Source organism: Vitis riparia, chromosome 17 (genome assembly GCF_004353265.1).
Source record: "Vitis riparia cultivar Riparia Gloire de Montpellier isolate 1030 chromosome 17, EGFV_Vit.rip_1.0, whole genome shotgun sequence".
NCBI lineage: Eukaryota > Viridiplantae > Streptophyta > Magnoliopsida > Vitales > Vitaceae > Vitis > Vitis riparia.
Window position 1 is genome coordinate 16,166,947 of NC_048447.1, and position 20,596 is coordinate 16,187,542.

General features: G+C 35.9%; 2 protein-coding genes across 3 annotated transcripts in view; both read left to right on the top strand.

The window, feature by feature from the left end:
• Positions 1–1,034: 1,034 nt before the first annotated feature.
• On the top strand, positions 1,035–2,560 carry LOC117904857 (protein PLANT CADMIUM RESISTANCE 6-like). Its single transcript, XM_034817647.1, has 4 exons — positions 1,035–1,655; positions 1,838–1,909; positions 2,051–2,263; positions 2,356–2,560. The coding sequence occupies exons 1-4, from the start codon at positions 1,088–1,090 to the stop codon at positions 2,442–2,444; spliced, it is 942 nt and encodes a 313-aa protein (XP_034673538.1). The 5' UTR covers positions 1,035–1,087; the 3' UTR covers positions 2,445–2,560.
• Positions 2,561–5,926: 3,366 nt separating this feature from the next.
• The window catches only part of LOC117904961 (DENN domain and WD repeat-containing protein SCD1), a 58,257-nt gene continuing 43,587 nt past the window's right edge, over positions 5,927–20,596 (top strand). Inside the window, exon 1 of one of the 2 annotated variants that reach the window (XM_034817793.1) lies at positions 5,927–6,382. In XM_034817793.1, coding sequence (XP_034673684.1) covers positions 6,209–6,382 — 174 coding nt within the window. In that variant the 5' untranslated portion in view covers positions 5,927–6,208. The remainder of the gene's footprint in view (positions 6,383–20,596) is intronic. The other variant, XM_034817794.1, reaches the window with a different exon arrangement.

The following is a 20,596-nucleotide window of genomic DNA, read 5'->3' on the forward strand; positions in this document are numbered from 1 at the left end:
ATGTCATAACTTTTTATAATATTTGAAAGAATGTACTAGCAATGGTGTTAAAAAATAAACCCATCTTTAACAATATAAGAAATAACGAAAGAACAATATAATTTAGAATTTATTTAACAACTATTTCTGAGAGTAGTTTCTGTTATTAAAAAAAAAAAATGGAAAAGACATGTTTGATAACTAAATTATTTTTTTTATTTTCTGTTTTTAAGAACATAATATATGATATTCTCATATGAATTTTTTTAGTTATTTTTTATTATTTTTACTTAATATTTTAAGAATACAAACATATAAAATGATTAAAAATAAAATACTAAATTTTAAAAATTATTTAAAAATAAATTAAAAACATTTTAAGTTTTATAACATATTTTTGTTTTACAAAATATCAAAGAATATTTTTCAAAAATTATTTTATAGAACTATTTTTGAAAACATTTACCTAGAGAATTGTTTTCTAAAATAATTTTATATCTTTTTTTTTTAAAAATAAGAAAACATGGTTGATAACTAAAAAACCATTTTTAGGAATTCTATTTCTAAAAACAAAAAACATCTTTGAATCGTTTTCACTTTTTGTTTTTCATAAAGAGTTGTTTTAAAAAATGATTATACAAAAATATCGAATAATTAAAAAAAAGTATTAAATATAAAATTTATTTTTAAAAATATTAAAAGCATAATGAAAATATTTTACCTTCCATGCATATTTTTGTTCAATAAAATATGATTTGACAATTTTCAAAATTATTTTCAAAAACGGTTAGCCTTAATGTAAAAAAACAAAGAACTCATCTTTTAAATAAGAATTGTTAACGTAAAAAAATTAATTAATATAGATGAACTTATCTTTTGAAAATATAAACTCAATATAAAAGGTAAATTATGGGGGCAAATATGAATTGAGACTCACAAGTGGCCGACACAGTAGCAAGACTACGCTTATCTCTGTCTCACCCGAAGAGACGTCATCACTCTACGCTATTTCCTCTTTTCTTTTTTTATAAAGCACCCTCCAGATCTTGTATTAGGCACTAATATCAAATCTCCCTCTCTGTATCTCTCTCTTCCTAATTCTCTGCAGATGGGTCGCATCCAAGATCAATCGCAAAACCAAGCCGAGTACGAGCTACAGCCTCAAGAATATCAATCCGAACCAACACAGGACTTGACACTCGCTCTGGATCATGACCAACTCCAGCAAGAGGAGTATCCACAAGGGCCGACACACCCATCCGACGCCATGGAAAGCGAGCCACAAGCTCAGCAACAGTTCCAGCAACCACCACAATACGGTAACCCACAAGCACAGCCCAACCCTGCCTACATGCCTCAACAGATTCAGCAAGTCTCGCGTCCGCAGAACCCGCAAATGAATGCGATGAACGCCAACCAGCTTGCTCCGTTCCCCCCACAGCGCCCACAATCATTGCCTCTGCAGCAGTCGCCGCAACTCCATGTGTTTCCTCATGGTCCATTCCAACCGCAGGGGTTCGGTACTGGTATGCATGGTTACCAATCTCCATCACCGGTGCCATTTCCGCCGGCGAGTGGTGAATATCAGGGTGTTCTGGCTTCTCCCCACAAACCTCCGGCTGCTGCTGAGTATTGGACAAGTGGGCTATTTGATTGCATGAATGATCCTACCAATGGTGACTCTATCTCTCTCATGACCTTGTCAAATTCAATTTAATTAAGAACTTAACTAGGATTATACACTAATTAAAGCTTTAATTTTCTTAATAGGAAATGCTTTTGTCTCACATATTTGGTATAAGACAACCTTTTATTGTATAAATCATGTATTTATATAAATTGTATGTTTGCATTTCAGCACTAGTCACAGTTTTCTTCCCATGCGTGACATTCGGGCAAGTCGCGGAGATTGTGGACCGTGGTCACACTTGTAAGTGAACTATAAAGAAGTCAAGTCAATGGTTATATAAACATTGGCTAATTTCTATTTTGTTGCACCAATCTTTAAAAAAAAACTAAAGATTTAGGTAATTTCATGCAATTAAGATTGTTGTCTTAACTAAATAAACAGCATGCGGGACCAGCGGACTACTCTATGGATTGATAGCCTTCCTCATCGGATTGCCATGCATAATGTCATGCACGTACCGCACAAAGATGAGGAGCATGTACAACCTCTCCGAATCTCCAGGACCTGATTGGGTTGTTCATTGTCTCTGTGAGTGCTGTGCTCTTTGCCAGGAATACAGAGAACTTCAAGCAAGAGGCTTCGACCCTTCAATTGGTACTTTACTTATAGTTGTACTTACATAAGAGTCTTGTATGTTAATGGAGAAGTGAATATTAAATCTTATTGAGTTAACCTTTTTTGTGTAGGATGGATTGGAAATGTAGCCAAAAGTCAGAACATCCAGATGCAGCATGGTGCCATGGTGCCACCAGGGAGCCAAACTATGATGGGTTAATTGAGAGACTTTTAGAAATTTGATTTGGACAATAGTAACGTGTGTCTCATGGTATTGTTGTGTGTACATGGTTAATGTCAATGCTCCGATCTTGGCTTATGCAACTTTTTTAAAAAGACCTACTCATCCACTACTCTTAATTGTAATATTTATTAAGACAATCAATATAGTTGACAATGTGAGGTTTGGTTTTAATAAATATTTGTATAAATTACTAATGAAAGAACTAAGAAAAAAGATTATTGCTCTAGCATTCAATCCATTGTTAATTAGACATTGTTCTAGTGTCATAGCATTGTTATGGTCTAATTAATGAAGTTAGTGATTTTTTTATAGGTATTTTAATAAAAACTAATGGAAGATTGTAAGCAAAAATCATTATTCTAACATTTATTATTATAGGACCTCAAGCGCTACCAACTTTCCTAAAAGCAATTGCTGTTAGGAAAAGTGCATACCTTAACCTTATGGTGCATTCACTCAAGTGCCCACGGCGAACACAAGGGGAGTTGATGGATGCGACCAATTCTCCGATCTACCAACAATCTCCTCCCTAGTGACACCCTTGGGGTTCGAACTCATGACCTCAACTCTGATACCACTTGTAGAACCTCAGACGCTATCAACTTTCTTAAAAACAATTGCTGTTAAGAAATGTGCATACCCTAACCTTATAGTGCATTCATCCAAATGCCCACAGCGAGCACAAGGGGAGTTAATGGACGCGGTCAATCTTTCGATCTGCCAACAATTATCATCCATTAAGTATTATTCAATCGTCTCAGTATTGTCATGATTTGCTAAAATGGAGTTAAAGATTTACATCTTAGTATTATCACGATATGATAAAGGTTATTGTTTTAATATTCAATACATTTTCAATAAGCATTAATGAGTGTTATGACATCATCATGGTCTTATCAATGAAATGGACGACTTGTGTTATAATAAAAGTTTGATTGCAATTATATTTTAGAATGTTGACCACACTATTTCAATACAACTATTATTTCAAATTTGTAGCATATTAGAATAGTAGTATTTTATAGCAATGCAACCATTCTTCCATCTGTTGGGAACCTCAGATTAATTTGTTCTTATGTCTTAGATCGCGTAGGGTGCATGCAAATCTATCTCAGGACTCTCTAAATCTATCGCGGTAGATAAATAGGTATTAAAAAACAATAAGAATATCATAAAAAAACATAGATCTAAAGAATAAAACCACATACCTTTAATCTGAATATTCTCGAATCAATTATAGTTGATGTAGATATCTAAAGTCACAGTAAATCTCATAAACACTATGATCTTCCGTTCAATAACTATTTCTTGTATCTAAGCACTGAGATAGTGGAGATCTTAAATGTGGAGATTAAGGTTTTTTTTAGATTGAATAGAAAATAATGACAAGACATAGAAACCCTAACTCTAAAGGGGTATTTATAAGTTTCTTATTAGGCTTAAGTGATTTAAGCCCACAATGGGCTTGAGTCACTTAATCTTACCTAAAAATGTTACTAATTAATTAATTAATTATATAAGATCCTAATTAATCAATTAGTCTAGCCATGCTTACCAAAACACCTTTATGTACAAAAATAAACTAAAAACTCATCAAATCCTCATAAATCGTGTCATCAAGGAATATGAGCTCAAAGTAGGGACCACTAAAACCCATAGAATTACTAGCTCTCTCATAATCAAATTATGAAATCGACTCAACATCTCACTATAGAGAGTCAACTACACTTCAATATCATATTTAAATCACAACGAGACACCAAGTGTTTAGGTTTGTGACCTACTATCTATTACATGCAAACTCCCCATGAACCGATGTTCGTAATCTAATAAGGTTATACTATCACCTATCAAAATTACCTCTCAAATCTTTGACTTACAAATCCCACTTATTATATGATCAAATGACACACCCTAACTTCAAAGAGCATATATCAAATTCTACTAAAAAAATTACTATGATCACAGATTTCATGATCATATGTCATTTGAATCATTCAAGGGGACATAATGTTTCAATTTCATGCGATATCATAGTATATTTATTGAGAATATCTGTTCTATAAATATCCATCAACAATAACCCAATCCATAAAAATACATATTTTTGTTTTGAATAATAAAAAACTATTTTCAAAATTCCGAAACACACCCTAACATTATCATTTTAGACAAATTTTTGTTTGAAAATTTATGATATTAATTATTGGCAGTAATGAAAAATCTTGATTTATATATATTAAAAAAATGGTGTGTACTCATTTTTATTATGCATTTTGAATAAAATGTAATTAACAATTATAAAATTTTATATTATTCCCTTTAAAAAATACACTATTTTTGTTTTTATTTACAATGATACCATTTATAAAATCTATCATTGTTTATTCATTTGAAAAATCATTATCCATTTACTTTGTATTTATTTTTAATTTAAAATTAAATTAAATTTTATATGCATTTAAAAAAATTATAATTCATTGTTAAAGTTTTCAAAATGTTATTATTATTTTTTGATCAAATAATGCAATTTTAATTTTTTGATTACGAATTCAATAAATTGACCTTTTTTATTTTTATTTTTCATGAAAGTTAAAAACAAAAAAAATGTGAAATTATGTTTGGAGACATAAATATTAAAAACAGGTTATTTATTTATTTTTTATGAAAATATTACATAATTATCTATAATGTAAAAGTTTGGAGAGTTTTTCATATTTTCAATTATTATTTAAGATATTGTATAAAAAAAGTTCAAAATGCCTGAAAATGGTTTAAAAATATTGTTTTTTTTAAATATTTTTTTGAATGCGTAAAATGTTTTTTTATTTTTTATTTATTTTAGAGAATAGAAAATTGTTTTTATTAACATTTTTTTTCAAGTAAAAAGTAAATGCTACCTTCTATTACACTAATGAATTTTTTACTTGTTTGTTTATATTAATTTTTTATTTTCATTTAAAAAACAAAAAAAACTAGGTCTAAAAACATGTTTGGACATTTTTTATATTAAGAAATTAAGCTAAAAAGTGAAAAAAAATAATTTAAAACACCAATATGATGTTTTCAATTAAATATTATTTTAAAGTACCTATAAATATTTTGTTTATTTATTAGACTATGGGTTATAATAAGTAAATATATTTTTATATTAGAAAAATTAATTAAATAATATAAGTCTATTAGAATTTTTTATTAAATTATTTTTAATTTAAAATATAATAAAATAAAAAATAAAATATTATAATAAGACCACATATGATAATATTTGTATAAAATAATATATATATATAATTTTTTTTTTCTGAAAATTTAAAATTAGGGAAAATTTTAAGAAAATAAAAATTTTAAATTAAATTTTAAAAAATGAAATGTAGAATTGGAATGACAACCCTTTTGAATCACATAAAAAAAAAAGGAAGGAAAATGAAAAATCAAAGTTTAGAAGGGAGGACGAAAAAGGTGGGAAGAAATCGGATGACTCATCAAATATCAAGCAACAACGAGAACATTCTCAAGCCTCGTAACTCTCGATCATAAAGGAGCGCAACACAGGCAAAACCATATCCGAACCTTCGACATCATTTGATTATTTCTTCCCCAATCGAATCGAACTCTCTAATCAATGCAAATTTATGAAGTTGTGTTCTGAAACAATAGAATTCGAATAATTCAACCATGAATCAGATCCAATAGATCCCATTCCCATTTGAGCAGATCCAAGAATCATCGATCAGCAAATGGCTGGGATCTTCGAGTACTTCGTGGTGTGTGGGCTTGGTCCGGAGGTCCGAACCCTAGACGGCAACAAGGGCTTCCATGGAATGGGCGTTATGTACTTGGCCTCTCTTCTTGATCAGTACCCTCCTTCCAATCACTCCCTCTACCCTCCTCCGCCGCCTCAGCTTCCCACTGTAAGTTCAACAATTCAACTTCTTCTTTCAATTTTCAGGTGTTTTATTTTTTATTTATTTATATATTTATTTATTTATTATTATTTTTTTCATTCATTGGGTTTTCTTTTGAATCAATTTGCGGTTGGTTTCATTTCATTTTGGTCGGTGTGTATCTGCGACCGCTGAGTATTGCACAAGTTGTTTGCCAAACGATGGATTAGGTTTCTAGTGAAGGGGAGTGCTGCCAGGACAAGAGGACTGTTAAAGGAATGATTTTCGACAATTGAGAAATGAAGGAATTAACCTATGATTAATAGAAGTTATGCTCTTATACACTGCTCAAATCGAGAACAAGGGATTCTCGTGGGCAACCCTGAGTAGCTGGAATAAGGTCTTTTGGAGTTTACTTGAATTGAATTTAGTTATACATTTAATGAGTTTTACAGGGATGCAATCAAATAATCTGTTGTGCTAACAAAAGCTTTGATGTAAACAATGTCACTTTAAGAACAGAGAGATAAAACAATCCATACAAAGCAACACAAGGTTTTAATGTTGTTCAAAACATTCTGTCATCCATGGATGAGAGAGGATCATTCCATTGTATATAGAGAATATTATAAAGGACAGGAGCCACATATAACTATTGGGTTCTTAAAACATTCCATGTTTCTCGACTCCTTATATTTATACTCAAACCACTAGCCCCCTTCTTCTATCGAATATCTCCCATTCTTTCTCATATCTCTATCCACCTTGTATAAGATTTTATAAATTCATCTCCATCTCATAACTTTTTTCCTCGTGACCTAGAATATTTATAGAGATATTTCTAATATCTTCCTTATTCTATAAGGAAATCTAATATTACACCAACATATCGATTTATGAAATATTTTATACAATATTCTTTAAAAAAAGGAATCTATACTAACTAGGAATTTGGGACATTTTCCAACACAATCTAATTAAAAGTAGGCTAAAAGACTTTAAGCGAATGGACCTAATTGGACATTTTACACTCCCCCCACTAAATAATTTTTGAAGCATTTTCTCTTGTAATATCATTGATAGTAAAGTATTTCATCATCTTTTTTTATTTTTGTTTTTTATGGGTAAATTTTTATTTTCTTGCTATTGGGACTTCAATATAGATGATAGAACCTTCCACAAACCCACCCCACCCTTTACCATTTGAGCTAGGCCTCAAGGACTATTTCATCATGTTCTTTATTGGATGACACTTTTTGATATCTCTCAAATTCAATGCAAATGATGAATTGGATTTGGTTCTTATTTGTACTTTTGCTTCCATCCAGGTGTGTGCTGATTTTGTCTCTATAAGTATATAATTATAAATGTGACTTCTTAGAGTTGACCGCCATGCAATTGGACTCCTTGAAACTGTAGGATTTTAACAAGCAAACATTAGAGGAATGCTGGGATCATTGAGGAGAGGTGGAGGGTTGTTCATTATTTGTGTAATATATTTGTTTCCCACTGTCTCACACCACTTTGGATGTCTGACCAACAAGTTCTCTGGTATTACCGTCAGCTTGACTGTGTTACACCATAAGGAGGTTTGCTGTTATCATAGGTGAGATGCGGGGAGCAGGGCTGAGTGGATCTCTCCCTAATATGGGCCTTAAACTCCATTTTGATGGTTGTTTTTGGGTAATCCAAAACAGAGAGGGTTGTTAGTGCATTTAAAGACATAATAGCAATTTGATAGGGTTTTCTCTGAGCTAGGTGGTTTTTGTCTTGTTATGGAGCTAGCTATCCTTGCATTATTTGAAGGATTGACAGAAGCATCCTTGTTGGAAGTTAGTGACTTTTGACTGCACTTGACCATTGCTCTCTCTTAGGTGTTGCAGGGTAGAAGAGGGCCTTGAAAATTTAATTCATGGGTTCACAGGATAATTGATATTTCTTTTTTAGAGATTTATGGCTCCTCTTTCCCTTGGAAGTCTGGGTGCTGATTGCTTGGCTCAGTGAGAAGTTGCCTTATAAGAAGTATTTGAAGGCTTTCTCCCCATATGAGCTTCTTTATTTTTCTGGGGTTATTTGTTGCATTATCATGGGTAGTTGATTGTGTTGGTAGTAGCTTTCAGGCTTTTTTTTTTTTCCTGTGGTATTTCCTATCAAAAGAGAGGAAAAGAGAAGAACAAATGTTGACAATTATTTACTCAGTTATAAAAGCTTGCTTCAATTGGACTTCCTTTATTCTAAAAGGGGATTAATTCTTGGAAGTTCAAAAAATAACCAATTTTTGTTGATAATGATTTTCTATCAAACGCATATTCAAATTCTCAATAATTGATAGTAAAAAGGATACTGTAAATCTTATTTATGCGGAACTTTATATATGAATATGATAGACCTTTAGGTATTGATTTGTGCTCCCATTCTATTTTGATTTGGCTTTTATGAGACCCAAGCGTTTCTTTCAAATTACTTAATTAGCATGGAATCCTGGTGCATATTTTTGTTTTGCCCATCAGGTGGGCTGACCTACATTTTGAAGGATGAGAGAGAAATCAACAATCTAGTGCAATAAGGGCAATCGTTATGAAAACCATTAATAACCCAAATATATATATATATATATATATAATAAAAAACAACAATTGTATTAAAGTATAAATAAAGACATATAGAAGAAGGATGAAGAATCCTTCCAAAATACAACTAACTAATGAAAAAGTATGTTTGAAGCCTCTAACGTACTAAATAAACCTATATGAACCCCATGAGAATATACAAAAAACAATTCGTTGCTCCAATATTAAAATAATTTCCTTCCAAGCAAAACGTATTAAATGCTTCTCTCCTTGCTAACCCACACGTTTTAATCTACACATCGAAAACTAGTTGGGTTGGACCGCATTGAGGGGAATGCCCTTAAATGTTGTGGTGTAAGAGGGCCAAAAGGAGGCATAGAAATGAATGATATGCCAAAGAGTCTCTGAAGTCCTTGCCTTGTCCTTAAAAATCCTAACATTTCTTTTCGACCAAAACTCAAATCAAAGCGAGACAAACAGTTTTCCAAAGAACCTTGCCTCGAATGGAGCTTCCCAATCTCTGATACGAGATGATCATCATGTCACAAATACTCTTAGGAGGAACCCAATCCAAGTTTGCTAATTTGAATAGTTTGTGCATAGCCCCAAATCAACGGACAATGTAAGAAAAATTGATTCACTGTTTCTCCACTCTCCATATGCAAAAAGCAAACATCAAGATTATGGGCTTTGTAGAATCTTTTCAAATGTAGCATGTAATTGGTATTTACCTTCTTGTGTGCCACTAACCAAGCAAAGGTCTTGAGCTTATACAAGATTTTAGATTTCTGTAGAAATTTATCTGGATAAAACAAATAAGATTTGGTTGTGAAGATTATCATTGGTAGGCAAAAGAGATATCTTAAACAATGCCTATATACAAAAGTGGTGTGAACAATGTTCTGTTCACAATGGGGGTTTAGATCACTCTAAAAGGGACTTAATAAGATTTTCCTTCAATTTTTGGTCGAGAAGATCTTGCTCATTGAAGATCCTTCTGTTATGCTCTTGTTACATGTGCTAAAAGAAGTGAAAAAGAGATGTTCTTTCATTGAATATTGCATTGAGACCCTTGACAAGTGCTTTTTCGTTAAATCTAGAAATAAGAAATGTAGTTGAAAAATTGCTAATAGCATGTCCCATAACTTTCTAGTATCACAATGGATTAGGATGTGATTCGCAAACCCCTCACTAACTTTAGAAATATAGCATATGTTTATAAATCATCCTTTTCTCATAACGAGATATGTGGTTAGGATCTTCCCATTATTGGGTTTAGCCTAGGAGCTTTTGTTTCATGATGATTATTTGATATGTGGGATTAAGGAACTCCATTAGAGGCAAGACCATGTGGAAGATTGCTTGTCTCACTTTGATTTGGATCATGTGGCAAGAGGGAAATGTTAGGATCTTTGAGGATAAATGGAGGATGTCAGAGATGTTGTGGGATTTACTTTACTTTTTTTATTTTTTTTAGGCCTCTTGTACTGACGATTTTAAAGGCATCCCTCTAAATGTCATTAAGCTAAATTGGCATTTAGTGTGTACACCAATAGGGTTAGCTGGGTTTGAGGAGATGAAATTTTTGTACATTCTTTTATGATCTATCTTTTTATATATATCTCCTTGTATAGTGGAGAAGTTCTTTGTTTTGATTATGTTTTTGTATTTGTGGGGAGGATTCTTCATCCTTCTCATGAATTCTTTACTCATAATTAATACATCTCTTGTTTCTGATTATAAAAAATGGTCAGATCTTCCTCCTAAACTATATCCCAAGCAAAGGGGAAAAAAAGGCTTCTCAATAGCGCACAAGTGCCTCCTATTGGCCAATAGATGTTTCCTAAGTCAAACTCATGAGGAGTCAATTGACCACATCCTACTGCATTGTGGTATGATGAGGGTGTTGTGGGAACTTTTGTTCTTTCTTTTTGGGTTTATTAGGTGATTCCTTCCTCCGTAAGAGAGACTCTATTAGGTTGACATGACTCTTTGTAGGTTTATTCCCCTTTACGAGACTTTGTTAGGTTGACATGACTTTTTTGTTGAAAGGAAGCGGAAAGAATTTTGGAGAGTAACACCATTATGTCTTTTTTGGACAATATAAAATGAGAGAAATAGAAAGTCTTTTCTAAACGAGAAACTCTTTGTTCAAAGATTGAAAATCCGATTTATGTGCAACTTGTTATCCTGGACTAAACTATTTATAGGCAAAAGCTCGATGTCCTTTTTTGATTTAATTGATTGTTTGGGCTCAGTTTGAGGGCCGGAGTAGTTTATTGTTTTCTCTTTCCTTTTTTTGACTATTTTTGGCAACTGTTGTGTACATCGTGTGCACTTGGTGTGCCTCTTTTCAAGACTACTTTTACTTACCTATAAAAAAAAAGGTGTAAGTGCTCCTAATTTTTTTTGGCAAGGAACAAGTTCAAATTCTCAACACATGGGTTGTAAAAGGAGTTCACATGGAATTTTTTTTTATTTTTTATTTTTATTTTTTAATAAATAAGTAAAAGTACTGTATTATGATGAGGCGTTAAAATAGCGACCTAATAATGTATGGTATAGAGACACTTACCCTCTTACAATTGAACTAAAACAACGCGATATACAAAAAATACCTCCTCCGTCACTGAGAACCCACCTAATTAATAAAATCTATTAAGGTCGAAGGACCACCTTTTATAAACAATTTGGTCTCCAACCACAGTAAATACACAAAAGAAGCTTTCAGCATTTGGATGGACAACACACTATCTTCAAAGGAAATTCTATTCTTTGCCTTCCAAAAGATCCAAAACAAACATAACGGGCCCGCTTGCCAAACAACCTTATGCCTTTTATCCACAAAAGACCCCCTCCACTCTAAGAGGGTTTCCTTTATCGAAGAGGGAAACACCCAAGACACTCCAAATAATGAAAAGAGCAACATCCACACTCCCCTTGTCTTTTCGCAATGAAGAAGAAGGTGATTGATAGACTCCTCATACGTTTGGCAAAAAAACCCATCTATCAGCTAAAGCCCAACCCCTCTTCTGAATTCAGTCCAAAGTTAGAACTTTTCTCCATGAAGCCTCCCAAGCAAAGAAGCTTATTTTAGGCTGCACACAAGAATTCCATATAATCTTCCAAGGAAAAGAAACTAGAGAGTCTGACTCTAAGGCTCTATAAAGAGGCTTTACCGAGAAATTGCCATCCTTCAAATCCATCCACCTCACCCTATCCTCCTCATCCAAATTCATCTTCTTCCCACCCAAACAACATAACAACCTTTTCACCTCATCCAACTCCCAATCATTGAAAGGCCTAGAGAAGCAAGGGCTCCAACTTCCCGCTCTTTCCCTACTTGCTGAAATAGTCTAAATTTCATTCACCCAGGCCTCTTTAGAAGTTGCTAGGGCACATAAAGAGGGGAAGGACTCACACAAAGGAGTAGTTCTACACCACTTATTCTTCCAAAAGTTCACCTTCTTTCCATTACCCATCACAAAGTCAAGTCTAGGGGTCACTAGGTGTCCTAACTTTCTAATTGCTTTCCACAACCCAACTCCATAACCCTCTCTAGCCTCGCAAGAGCTCCACCTACCTCTTTCCTCCCTGTATTTCCCCCTAATCACTTGGTTCCAAAGGGTTTTTCTTTCATTTGCAAAACGCCAACTCTCACACTTGGCTCCACCCACTTTTTTCCTCCTTTCTTATGCTCCTTTTGAAGTAAATTGTCCTTTCTTGCTTGCAATCTCACACTGTTGATGAGCTTCATAAATAGTCCAAGTTCTCAATGAGGCATAGAAGATTATAATCTACCTTGTTTAGAAGCTCTTGCCGTTCACAAATACATCAATCAGTTGTGAAAAATAGAAAATGATACAAATGTTATAATCTAAGTTTGTTATTTTATGCAATAACTTGTGGAAGATAGTTGATGTAATTGAAGACTGTATTAATGATATGAAACGATTGAGTCCATATATCAAAGTATCTTATATCTATGGGAAAACTATTTAGGCAGTAATTTGTTTAGTAAGAGGAGATTATATATTAAACAAAATAGGTATAAGCAAGGATGAAAATATCAGTTTTTACGGATATATCGATAGTTGGATTCCATGAATATATCGTGATATATTGAGAAATATCAATTGAAATTTTGAGAAAAAATATTAATGAGACAAAAATTAATGAAAACTTATAAAAATATTGGGAAAAACTAAAAAAATGATAAAAGGAACAATAATATACATTTTGAAGTTTTGTTGAAAAAAAATGATATATGTATAATTTTTATGATATTTAGTAATAATATATAGAACTTGAAACTACATTTTATAGATATTTATCTAATTTGGATGTATTAAAAGATTTTGAAAAATATTTATAATTTTACTTTCACATTTATATTTATCTTGTATTATATAAAAGAAATAAAGAAAGACTCATTAAAAAAACTATATAAGATAATTAATATTAATTTATTTTTGAAATTTTATTTTAATATTTTTATTTTGTAGGAATGTATTATAAAGTATACTTAGTTCTAGAATTTTCTTTTTTATTAGAGAAAACAAATTTAGTATATATATGATAGTAGCAAACATATAACTAAAGGTTACAACAGCCAAGTGGTTGAGGCTGTTTTTGTTAGCCTTATGGTCAAGGGCTCGAGTCCCAATAGTGTTTTGGGAATTTTTTGGAGTTTGACCCGCTCATTGACCAATATCTGGAATTTCGGCAAAATATCTTCCATATTTCTTGAAATTTTCATCCATGGATATAAGGGGTTTGATTTGCTAGAAGAGTTTCTATTAAGAAAAAACGTTTAGACTTTCATGATTTCTTTCTAGGTTTTAATTAGGATTATAGGTCATTTGTCAAAGATAAATTGCTCTAAGTCTTCTTATAATTTTATAATACTTAGGTGGAGAATAGGAGCATAAGTTCTATCTTTTTTTTTTTTTTTTGGATAGATAATATCAATTTTATTAAAAGCACCTACCAGAAGGGCCCATAAAAGTAAATTTACTGTATATAATGTGCCAAAGACAAAAAAAGCAGACACAAAATAGAACTCTTTCGCCTTTTTTGCAGCTCAACCGAATAATAAAATCAAATAATAACAAGTAGCTATCTCCTATGTGCACCCTAACCCATTCCAAGAACACGTGTATAAAAGATTGTTTAATTGCTTGATCTACCTTTTTATTGTTTTCAAAAGTTCTCTTATTTCTCTCCTTCCAAAAGGAGCCACTCTCCACACTTTCTTCCTCTTCTTCCTTACAAAGGATCCGTGCCTGCTAAGAGGGAGAATTCTTCCTCGCAAAGCTTTCTAGCAAAAAAGCTAACCTTCATCAGGATCCATTGCATAATTTGTTAATGGTGGAGCAAAAAGATTAACGTAGAATTTGTTGCTCTTTTTTTTGATTGGAATTTTGTTGCTCTTTGATACTTGCCAAACTGTGAAGTCCTCTACATCTCTTCTAATCGTTTGCCCTTGCAACCCTCTAAAACATGCCTCCACTTGTCCCAACTCCCAGAAACCCCAAATGGTAGTATTTTAATTTCGGGTCTATCAGTTTGGTAACATGTCTATATAAGATTATTGTTGAGGTGCTTTTCTACTGTTACAGGCAACGCTTCAAAAGCTTGTCCTTATGGAGCTTTTGTGAAGGACAGACAAGTCTTGGGTGCTATGTTAATTGTTGATGAGCTAGTGAATGACAAAAGTATGTTAGCCGAGGAGGAGTGGTTTTCAAAAAAGTTCATGATCATGTTGATTTTAACCTTTTGTACCATGTTTCATTGAAGAATTTGGAACAGAAGATGCGTATTCTCTGTGAGTTTTTCTGTTTTAGTTAAAGATTATGTTAAAGCTTGGGTAGAGGCTTCTAGAGTGCTAAGGAAGGGTGATTTGTTTTTGTCTTTTTTATTCGATTGTTTTGTATGTTTTGAGTATATTAATGACTAGAGCAGAAGAGGGAGATTTATTAGAAAGTTTTATGGTTTGTAGAAGTCACTTTTTTTTTTTTTTGATAGATAAACACACAAGGATATATTAGATAAAGGGTGCTTGAAAGGCGACCCAGAGCATACAGAGAATATACAATTGTCGCCTAAAAACAGAAAAACAAAAGGGAAAAACCCTCACCAGCCCTCAACAAGAACCCAACCAATCCACAAAGTTAAACAAAGTTAAGGGGCCTACAACTATAGAAGATTTAGCCCAAGAAAAGAGATTACAAATAAAGGAATTTTTCAATCTTTGAACCACCAGGACCTCATTATAAAAAACTATCCTATTTCTTTCCTTCCAAACCGTCCAAAATAAGCAAAGAGGAGCTGCTCGCCAAACCTTTCTATGCTTCTTGTCCTTAAATGTAATATGCCAACCTAAAAGCGTGTCTCTAGCCGTGAGCGGAAGGACCCAATTAACACCAAATAGAGAAAACATGAGATCCCACAAAATCTTGGCCTTAGAGCAATGAATAAGTATGTGATTTATCGTCTCCTCTTCAGCACAACACAAGGAACATCTGTTAGCTAAATACCAGCCCTTCCTCTTGAGCTGGTCTTGAGTAAGAACCTTTCCCCATGAAGCTTCTCAGGCAAAAAAACCCACCTTTGTAGGAACATACGAACACCAAATAATCTTCCATGGAAACAAGACTGCACTGCTATGATCAAGAGAGTTGTAAAGGGACATTACAGTGAAAATTTCATTTTTCGTCTCTTTCCACACCATCCTATCCTCCACATTAGCATTCAGCCTCTTTCCTTGAATGGTCGAAAGGAATCTCTCCACCTCCTCCATCTCCCAATCGTTGAAAGGTCTAAGAAAGCGGGGAGTCCACCCTCCTTCTTCCTCCGTTGAATCCTAACAGTCTACTACCCATGCGTCTTTAGAAACCGCTAGATCATACAAGGAGGGAAAGGCCTCGCAAAGGGAAATGTTCCTACACCAAATATCTTTCCAAAACCTCACCCTTTTGCCATCCCCCACTGAGAAAGAAACATTGTTGAGCAACAACAACCCTTCCTTACTGATTTCCTTCCAAAGCCCCATCCCATAGCCCTCCCTAACCCCTCGGGTACTCCACCCAACTCTTTCGATCCCAAATTTCGTACTAATAATAAGCTTCCAATAGGAGTCTCTTTCAACCGCAAAACGCCAACTCCATTTGCACAAGAGGGCCCTATTGAGAATAGAAAGATTTCTAATCCCCAAACCACCCTTTGTTTTATGAGTGCAAACAACAACCCACTTTACAAGATGAGGTCTCTTTTCCAAAGCTCCCCCTCCCCAGAGAAAATCCCTTTGAATTTTCTCCAGTCTTAATTTAAGCAGTCTTGGCATACGCAATAAGGACATAAGGTAGATTGGCATGCTCGCTAAAGTGCTCCGGATGAGAGTGATTCTTCCACCCTTAGAAATGAATTGCCTCTTCCACAAGGCTAATCTTTTCCGCATCCTCTCTTCCACTCTGTCCCAAACTCTCATCGACTTATGCGAAGCACCAAAGGGAGCCCCAAATAAGTGGAAGGAAGTGAACCCACTTTGCAGCCCAGCTTGACAACCAATAACTCAACATTCTCCACTCTACCCACCGGCAAAATTTCACTTTTGTTCAAATTAATACGAAAACCTGAAGTAGCTTCAAACCACATTAATAACCAACTTAAAAAAGCCAATTGCTCTTGGGAATCCTCACAAAAGACTAGCGTATTATCAACGAACAGCAGGTGCGACACTTGGATCCCCACGCCCTCCCTACCCCTTATCGTGCAGCTTGATAGAAAACCCCCTCTCATTGCTCTGTTGATGTGGCTACTTAAAGTCTCCATACCTAAAACAAAAAGGTAAGGGGAGAGAGGATCTCCTTGCGTTAACCCTCTAGTACTCCGGAAAAACCCGGTTGGAGAACCATTAACTAGTACAGAAAATGAGGCAGTGGATATATACCACTTTATCCACCCAGTCCACTTCTCTCCAAAGCCCATTTTTTGCATCACTGACAGCAAAAAGTCCCAGTTAATATGATCGTATGCCTTCTCTAAATCTAATTTACACAAAACCCCACTCTCCTTTCTTTTCAGCAAGGAATCTATGACCTCATTAACTATTAACGCAGCATCAAGGATTTGCTTACCTTCAACAAAGACACTTTGGGTTGAAGATACCACCTTTCCCATTACCTTTTTCAATCTATTGGTTAAAACCTTTGCAAGCAGCTTGTATAGACTTCCCACCAAACTAATGGGTCTAAAATCGCTCAAATCTTCTGCCCCTCCTTTTTTTTGGGATTAAAACAAGGAAGGTGTTGTTCGAGCTTCTGACAAATTTTCCCCTCTAAAAAAAATCTTTGAAAAATCCCATAACCTCAACTTTGACGAAATCCCAACAGAATTGCCAGAACACAAAGGAAAACCCATCTGGATCCGGGGCTTTATCCCCATTCAACTCTGCAAGAGCCGAAAACACCTCTTCCACAAAAAACATCTCCTCCAACTTGACTGCCTCCTCAACCCCAATACTATCGAATTCAAGACTGCTCAAACAAGGACGCCAACCGCCTGGTTCCGTTAAAAGATTCTGAAAAGCCCTCACCATTCTCCTCTGAATATCTTGATCTTCTGTTAGCCAGGTGCCATTGACTTTAATTTTTTTCAAGCAATTCCTCCTTCTGTTGGCATTTGCCATCTTGTGAAAAAATCTCGTGTTTTTATCACCTTCCTTCAACCAAATTTCTCTTGACTTTTGTCTCCATGAAATCTCCTCCATCAGCGCCCATTTCTTGAAATCCTCCCTAGCTTCCTTTCTCGCCTCTAACTCCTACTTGTTTAATACTCTCAATCCTTCTGATTTTCCCAATAAGACACCTTTTCCAGAGCCAACCTTTTATTCACCCCCATTTTACCAAACACTTCTCGGTTCCAATCCTTCAACTTAATTTTTAAAGCCTTTAATTTTTCTGTCATGATAAAACTATAGGACCTGCTATAGTTGAATCCTTGCCACCAGCCTTTTAACAACTCCTTAAACCCCTCCTTCTTCAGCCACATGTTCTCAAACCGAAACGGACTGGGACCACTCCTCACCCTACCCCCATCCAACAAAATTGGGAAGTGATCAGACACCGGTCTTGGGAGAGAACACTGTATCACCCCATTGAAATGGTTCTCCCAATCCTCCGAAACCAGAAAGCGATCCAATCTAGACCTGGACAGACCATCCAGCCCTCCACTCCACGTAAACGGCCCCCTCTGAAGAAGCATATCTCTTAAATCCAACTCCTCAATCACTTTCGAAAATCTTCTCATGGAACCAATCAATCTTCCTTCTCTGCTACGCTCTGAGGGAAATCTGACCACGTTAAAATCCCCGCCAATACACCATGGATCAGACCACAACCCTCGAATGACACCTAACTCTTCCCAAAACAATTCTCTGTACCGTTTCAAGGTAGGTCCATACACTCCCGTAAATGTCCACAAGAAGCCATCCTCACAATTTTTAAAACGACACGAAATTGAGAAAATACCCACCTCCATGCCAACTAACTCCAGAACTCTTTTATCCCAAAACACTACCACCCCACCAGCAGCCCCTCTTGCACTCATGGCCCCCCAGCCTAAGAATCTTCCCACTCCAAGACTGTGAACAATCCCCCTAGACATGTCTTGAATTTTGGTCTCCTGCAAACACACCAAATCCGCTCTTTGCGATCTGATAAAAGCCTTAATAACCTTCCTTTTATCCCTATCGTTGGCCCCTCTTATATTCCAAGATAAAATCTTTATCTTCATCTAATGTTTGAGATTTTAACCCCACCATTTCTAACCAGAGCTTTCTTCTTCCTCGCATCATTATAATTTAAGGACTACTCTAATTTTTTCAATTCACGGTCAAACTTAGTGGTTCCTGAGATATCTTTCTTAATTTTCTGCTTCCTTCTCCTTTTAGTCCTTAGGAGCAGATTCAACAATTCGCCTTCGAATCCTTCCGTCGAAAAACCCAAGAACTTGCTGAACCTCACCAAGTAGCTATCATCCTACCGACATCCTTTTCCTTCCAAATCCTGTAACAGAATCTCCAACTCACCCCCCCCATCTATACGACCCGAGGATTTCACCCCCTTAGTGCCCACCTCCCCACTGCTTTCATCTGCCAGGATAATGCTCAGGGGAAGCTGCTTTTCCCCCCTCAACCACAGAGACCAAACCAGTCAAGGCCCCCTCCTTCGCCCTGGCTTGCCATAAGAAATAGAAGAAGAAGAGAGCTCCCGACCCCCCACAGAAAGCGCGGAAAAATTTGACATACCTGGAAGCTTCAACGCATAGCACTTCATCAGTCATTGACCTTCTTTCCACCACCGCCGAGACTTCCAAAGGCTTCGCATCTCGAGTTGTGCTGACAATAGGGTCATCGACCTCATTTACGCCTCTCTCCATTCTTAACGATCGTGTCCTAGTACAGTCGGCCGAAGGATCTTCCCCTAGGGCAAGGGGATTGGGCTCTCCATTTACTCCTCTCTCCAAGCATAACAAATGTGCCCTAGGAAGAGAGGCCGAAGGTCCTTCCCCAACTAAAGACCCACCATTCTCTGCGACAAGGCCCTCAAGCCCAGGGCCCGAGCCCTTTTCCCCTTCTTTACAACCCATCGCGTCAAAATACACTATGGGCTTGCAGTCCATAGCGACAAAAGAATCAATGGGCTTGGAGCCTTGGCTCACAAGCCCAAAGCCCGTACCCTTTTCCCTTTCTCTGCAGCCCAGCCCCTCTTGGATTTCTTTAAAAGGGCCTAGAGGCTCCCCGCTTTCTTTAAGAGGGCCCTGAGGCATCCCTTTAACTAACCTGCTAGACCCAAAACCACGGTCTTTTGGCCCAAAAATTGAGTCTTCCATCCTTTTAAAAGACAGCTCCTTACCCCCATTCACATGTCCATCACCAGTACCTACCCTCCCTTCTGCTACAGTCCCTGCATCAGAGGCAACCACATGAAAGAAGGAAGTCACACCTCCAGAAGAAGACACGTCAAGCACACCCTACTGCAGCCTCACCTGCTCCACCTTCCCCCTTTGACTTCCGTAGTAAAGAGCACGTGATGTTCCACCGTCAACTTCTCCTTCCATTGAGCCGTCTTCTCCCCCAAAGCCTCCCGCCGGCACCACCTGCATGAACCAGGGAGAAGACTCCCACCACAATTGAAGGGAATAACAACCCGTCCCCACAACAATGTGAGCTGTGCTTGGAAACTCCTTGTCCACGCACTTCACAAGGATTCGAGCCCACTGCAACTCAGACGAATTTAATGATTTTTTGTCCGCTGCTACAAATCCTCCACACCCATCCCCAATTCTTTCAAACACCTCCGAGCTCCACAGATGAAGGGGGAGCCCAACCACCCTTACCCAAACTTCTTTGGCACTAGAATCTTTACAATGACACCCCACCTCAGGGTTCCATTTGTCCAGAATAATAACATTCTCCTTAGTGTTTCTTAATCCTCTGGCTAAAACACGTTCAGCCTCACTTGAAGACTCGAACTCAAACAGCAAGAACCCTCTTCCTAACCTATCAATCCTCAGATTCCCCATTAAAGCCCAATGCTGCCTTGCCCAAATCCTTACGAACTCCAGCTCAGGAAAAGGAGTTGAGTTAAGACCCCACCAGCCTACTAAA

What these genes read in the sequence shown, in the direction of transcription:
- LOC117904857 (XM_034817647.1), top strand. Translation starts at nt 1,088, where the DNA reads ATGGGTCGCATCCAAGATCAATCGCAAAACCAAGCCGAGTACGAGCTA. An exon ending in TGTGGACCGTGGTCACACTT is followed by an intron (nt 1,910 to 2,050) that starts GTAAGTGAACTA and finishes CTAAATAAACAG; the next exon opens with CATGCGGGACCAGCGGACTA. An exon ending in AGGCTTCGACCCTTCAATTG is followed by an intron (nt 2,264 to 2,355) that starts GTACTTTACTTA and finishes TTTTTTGTGTAG; the next exon opens with GATGGATTGGAAATGTAGCC.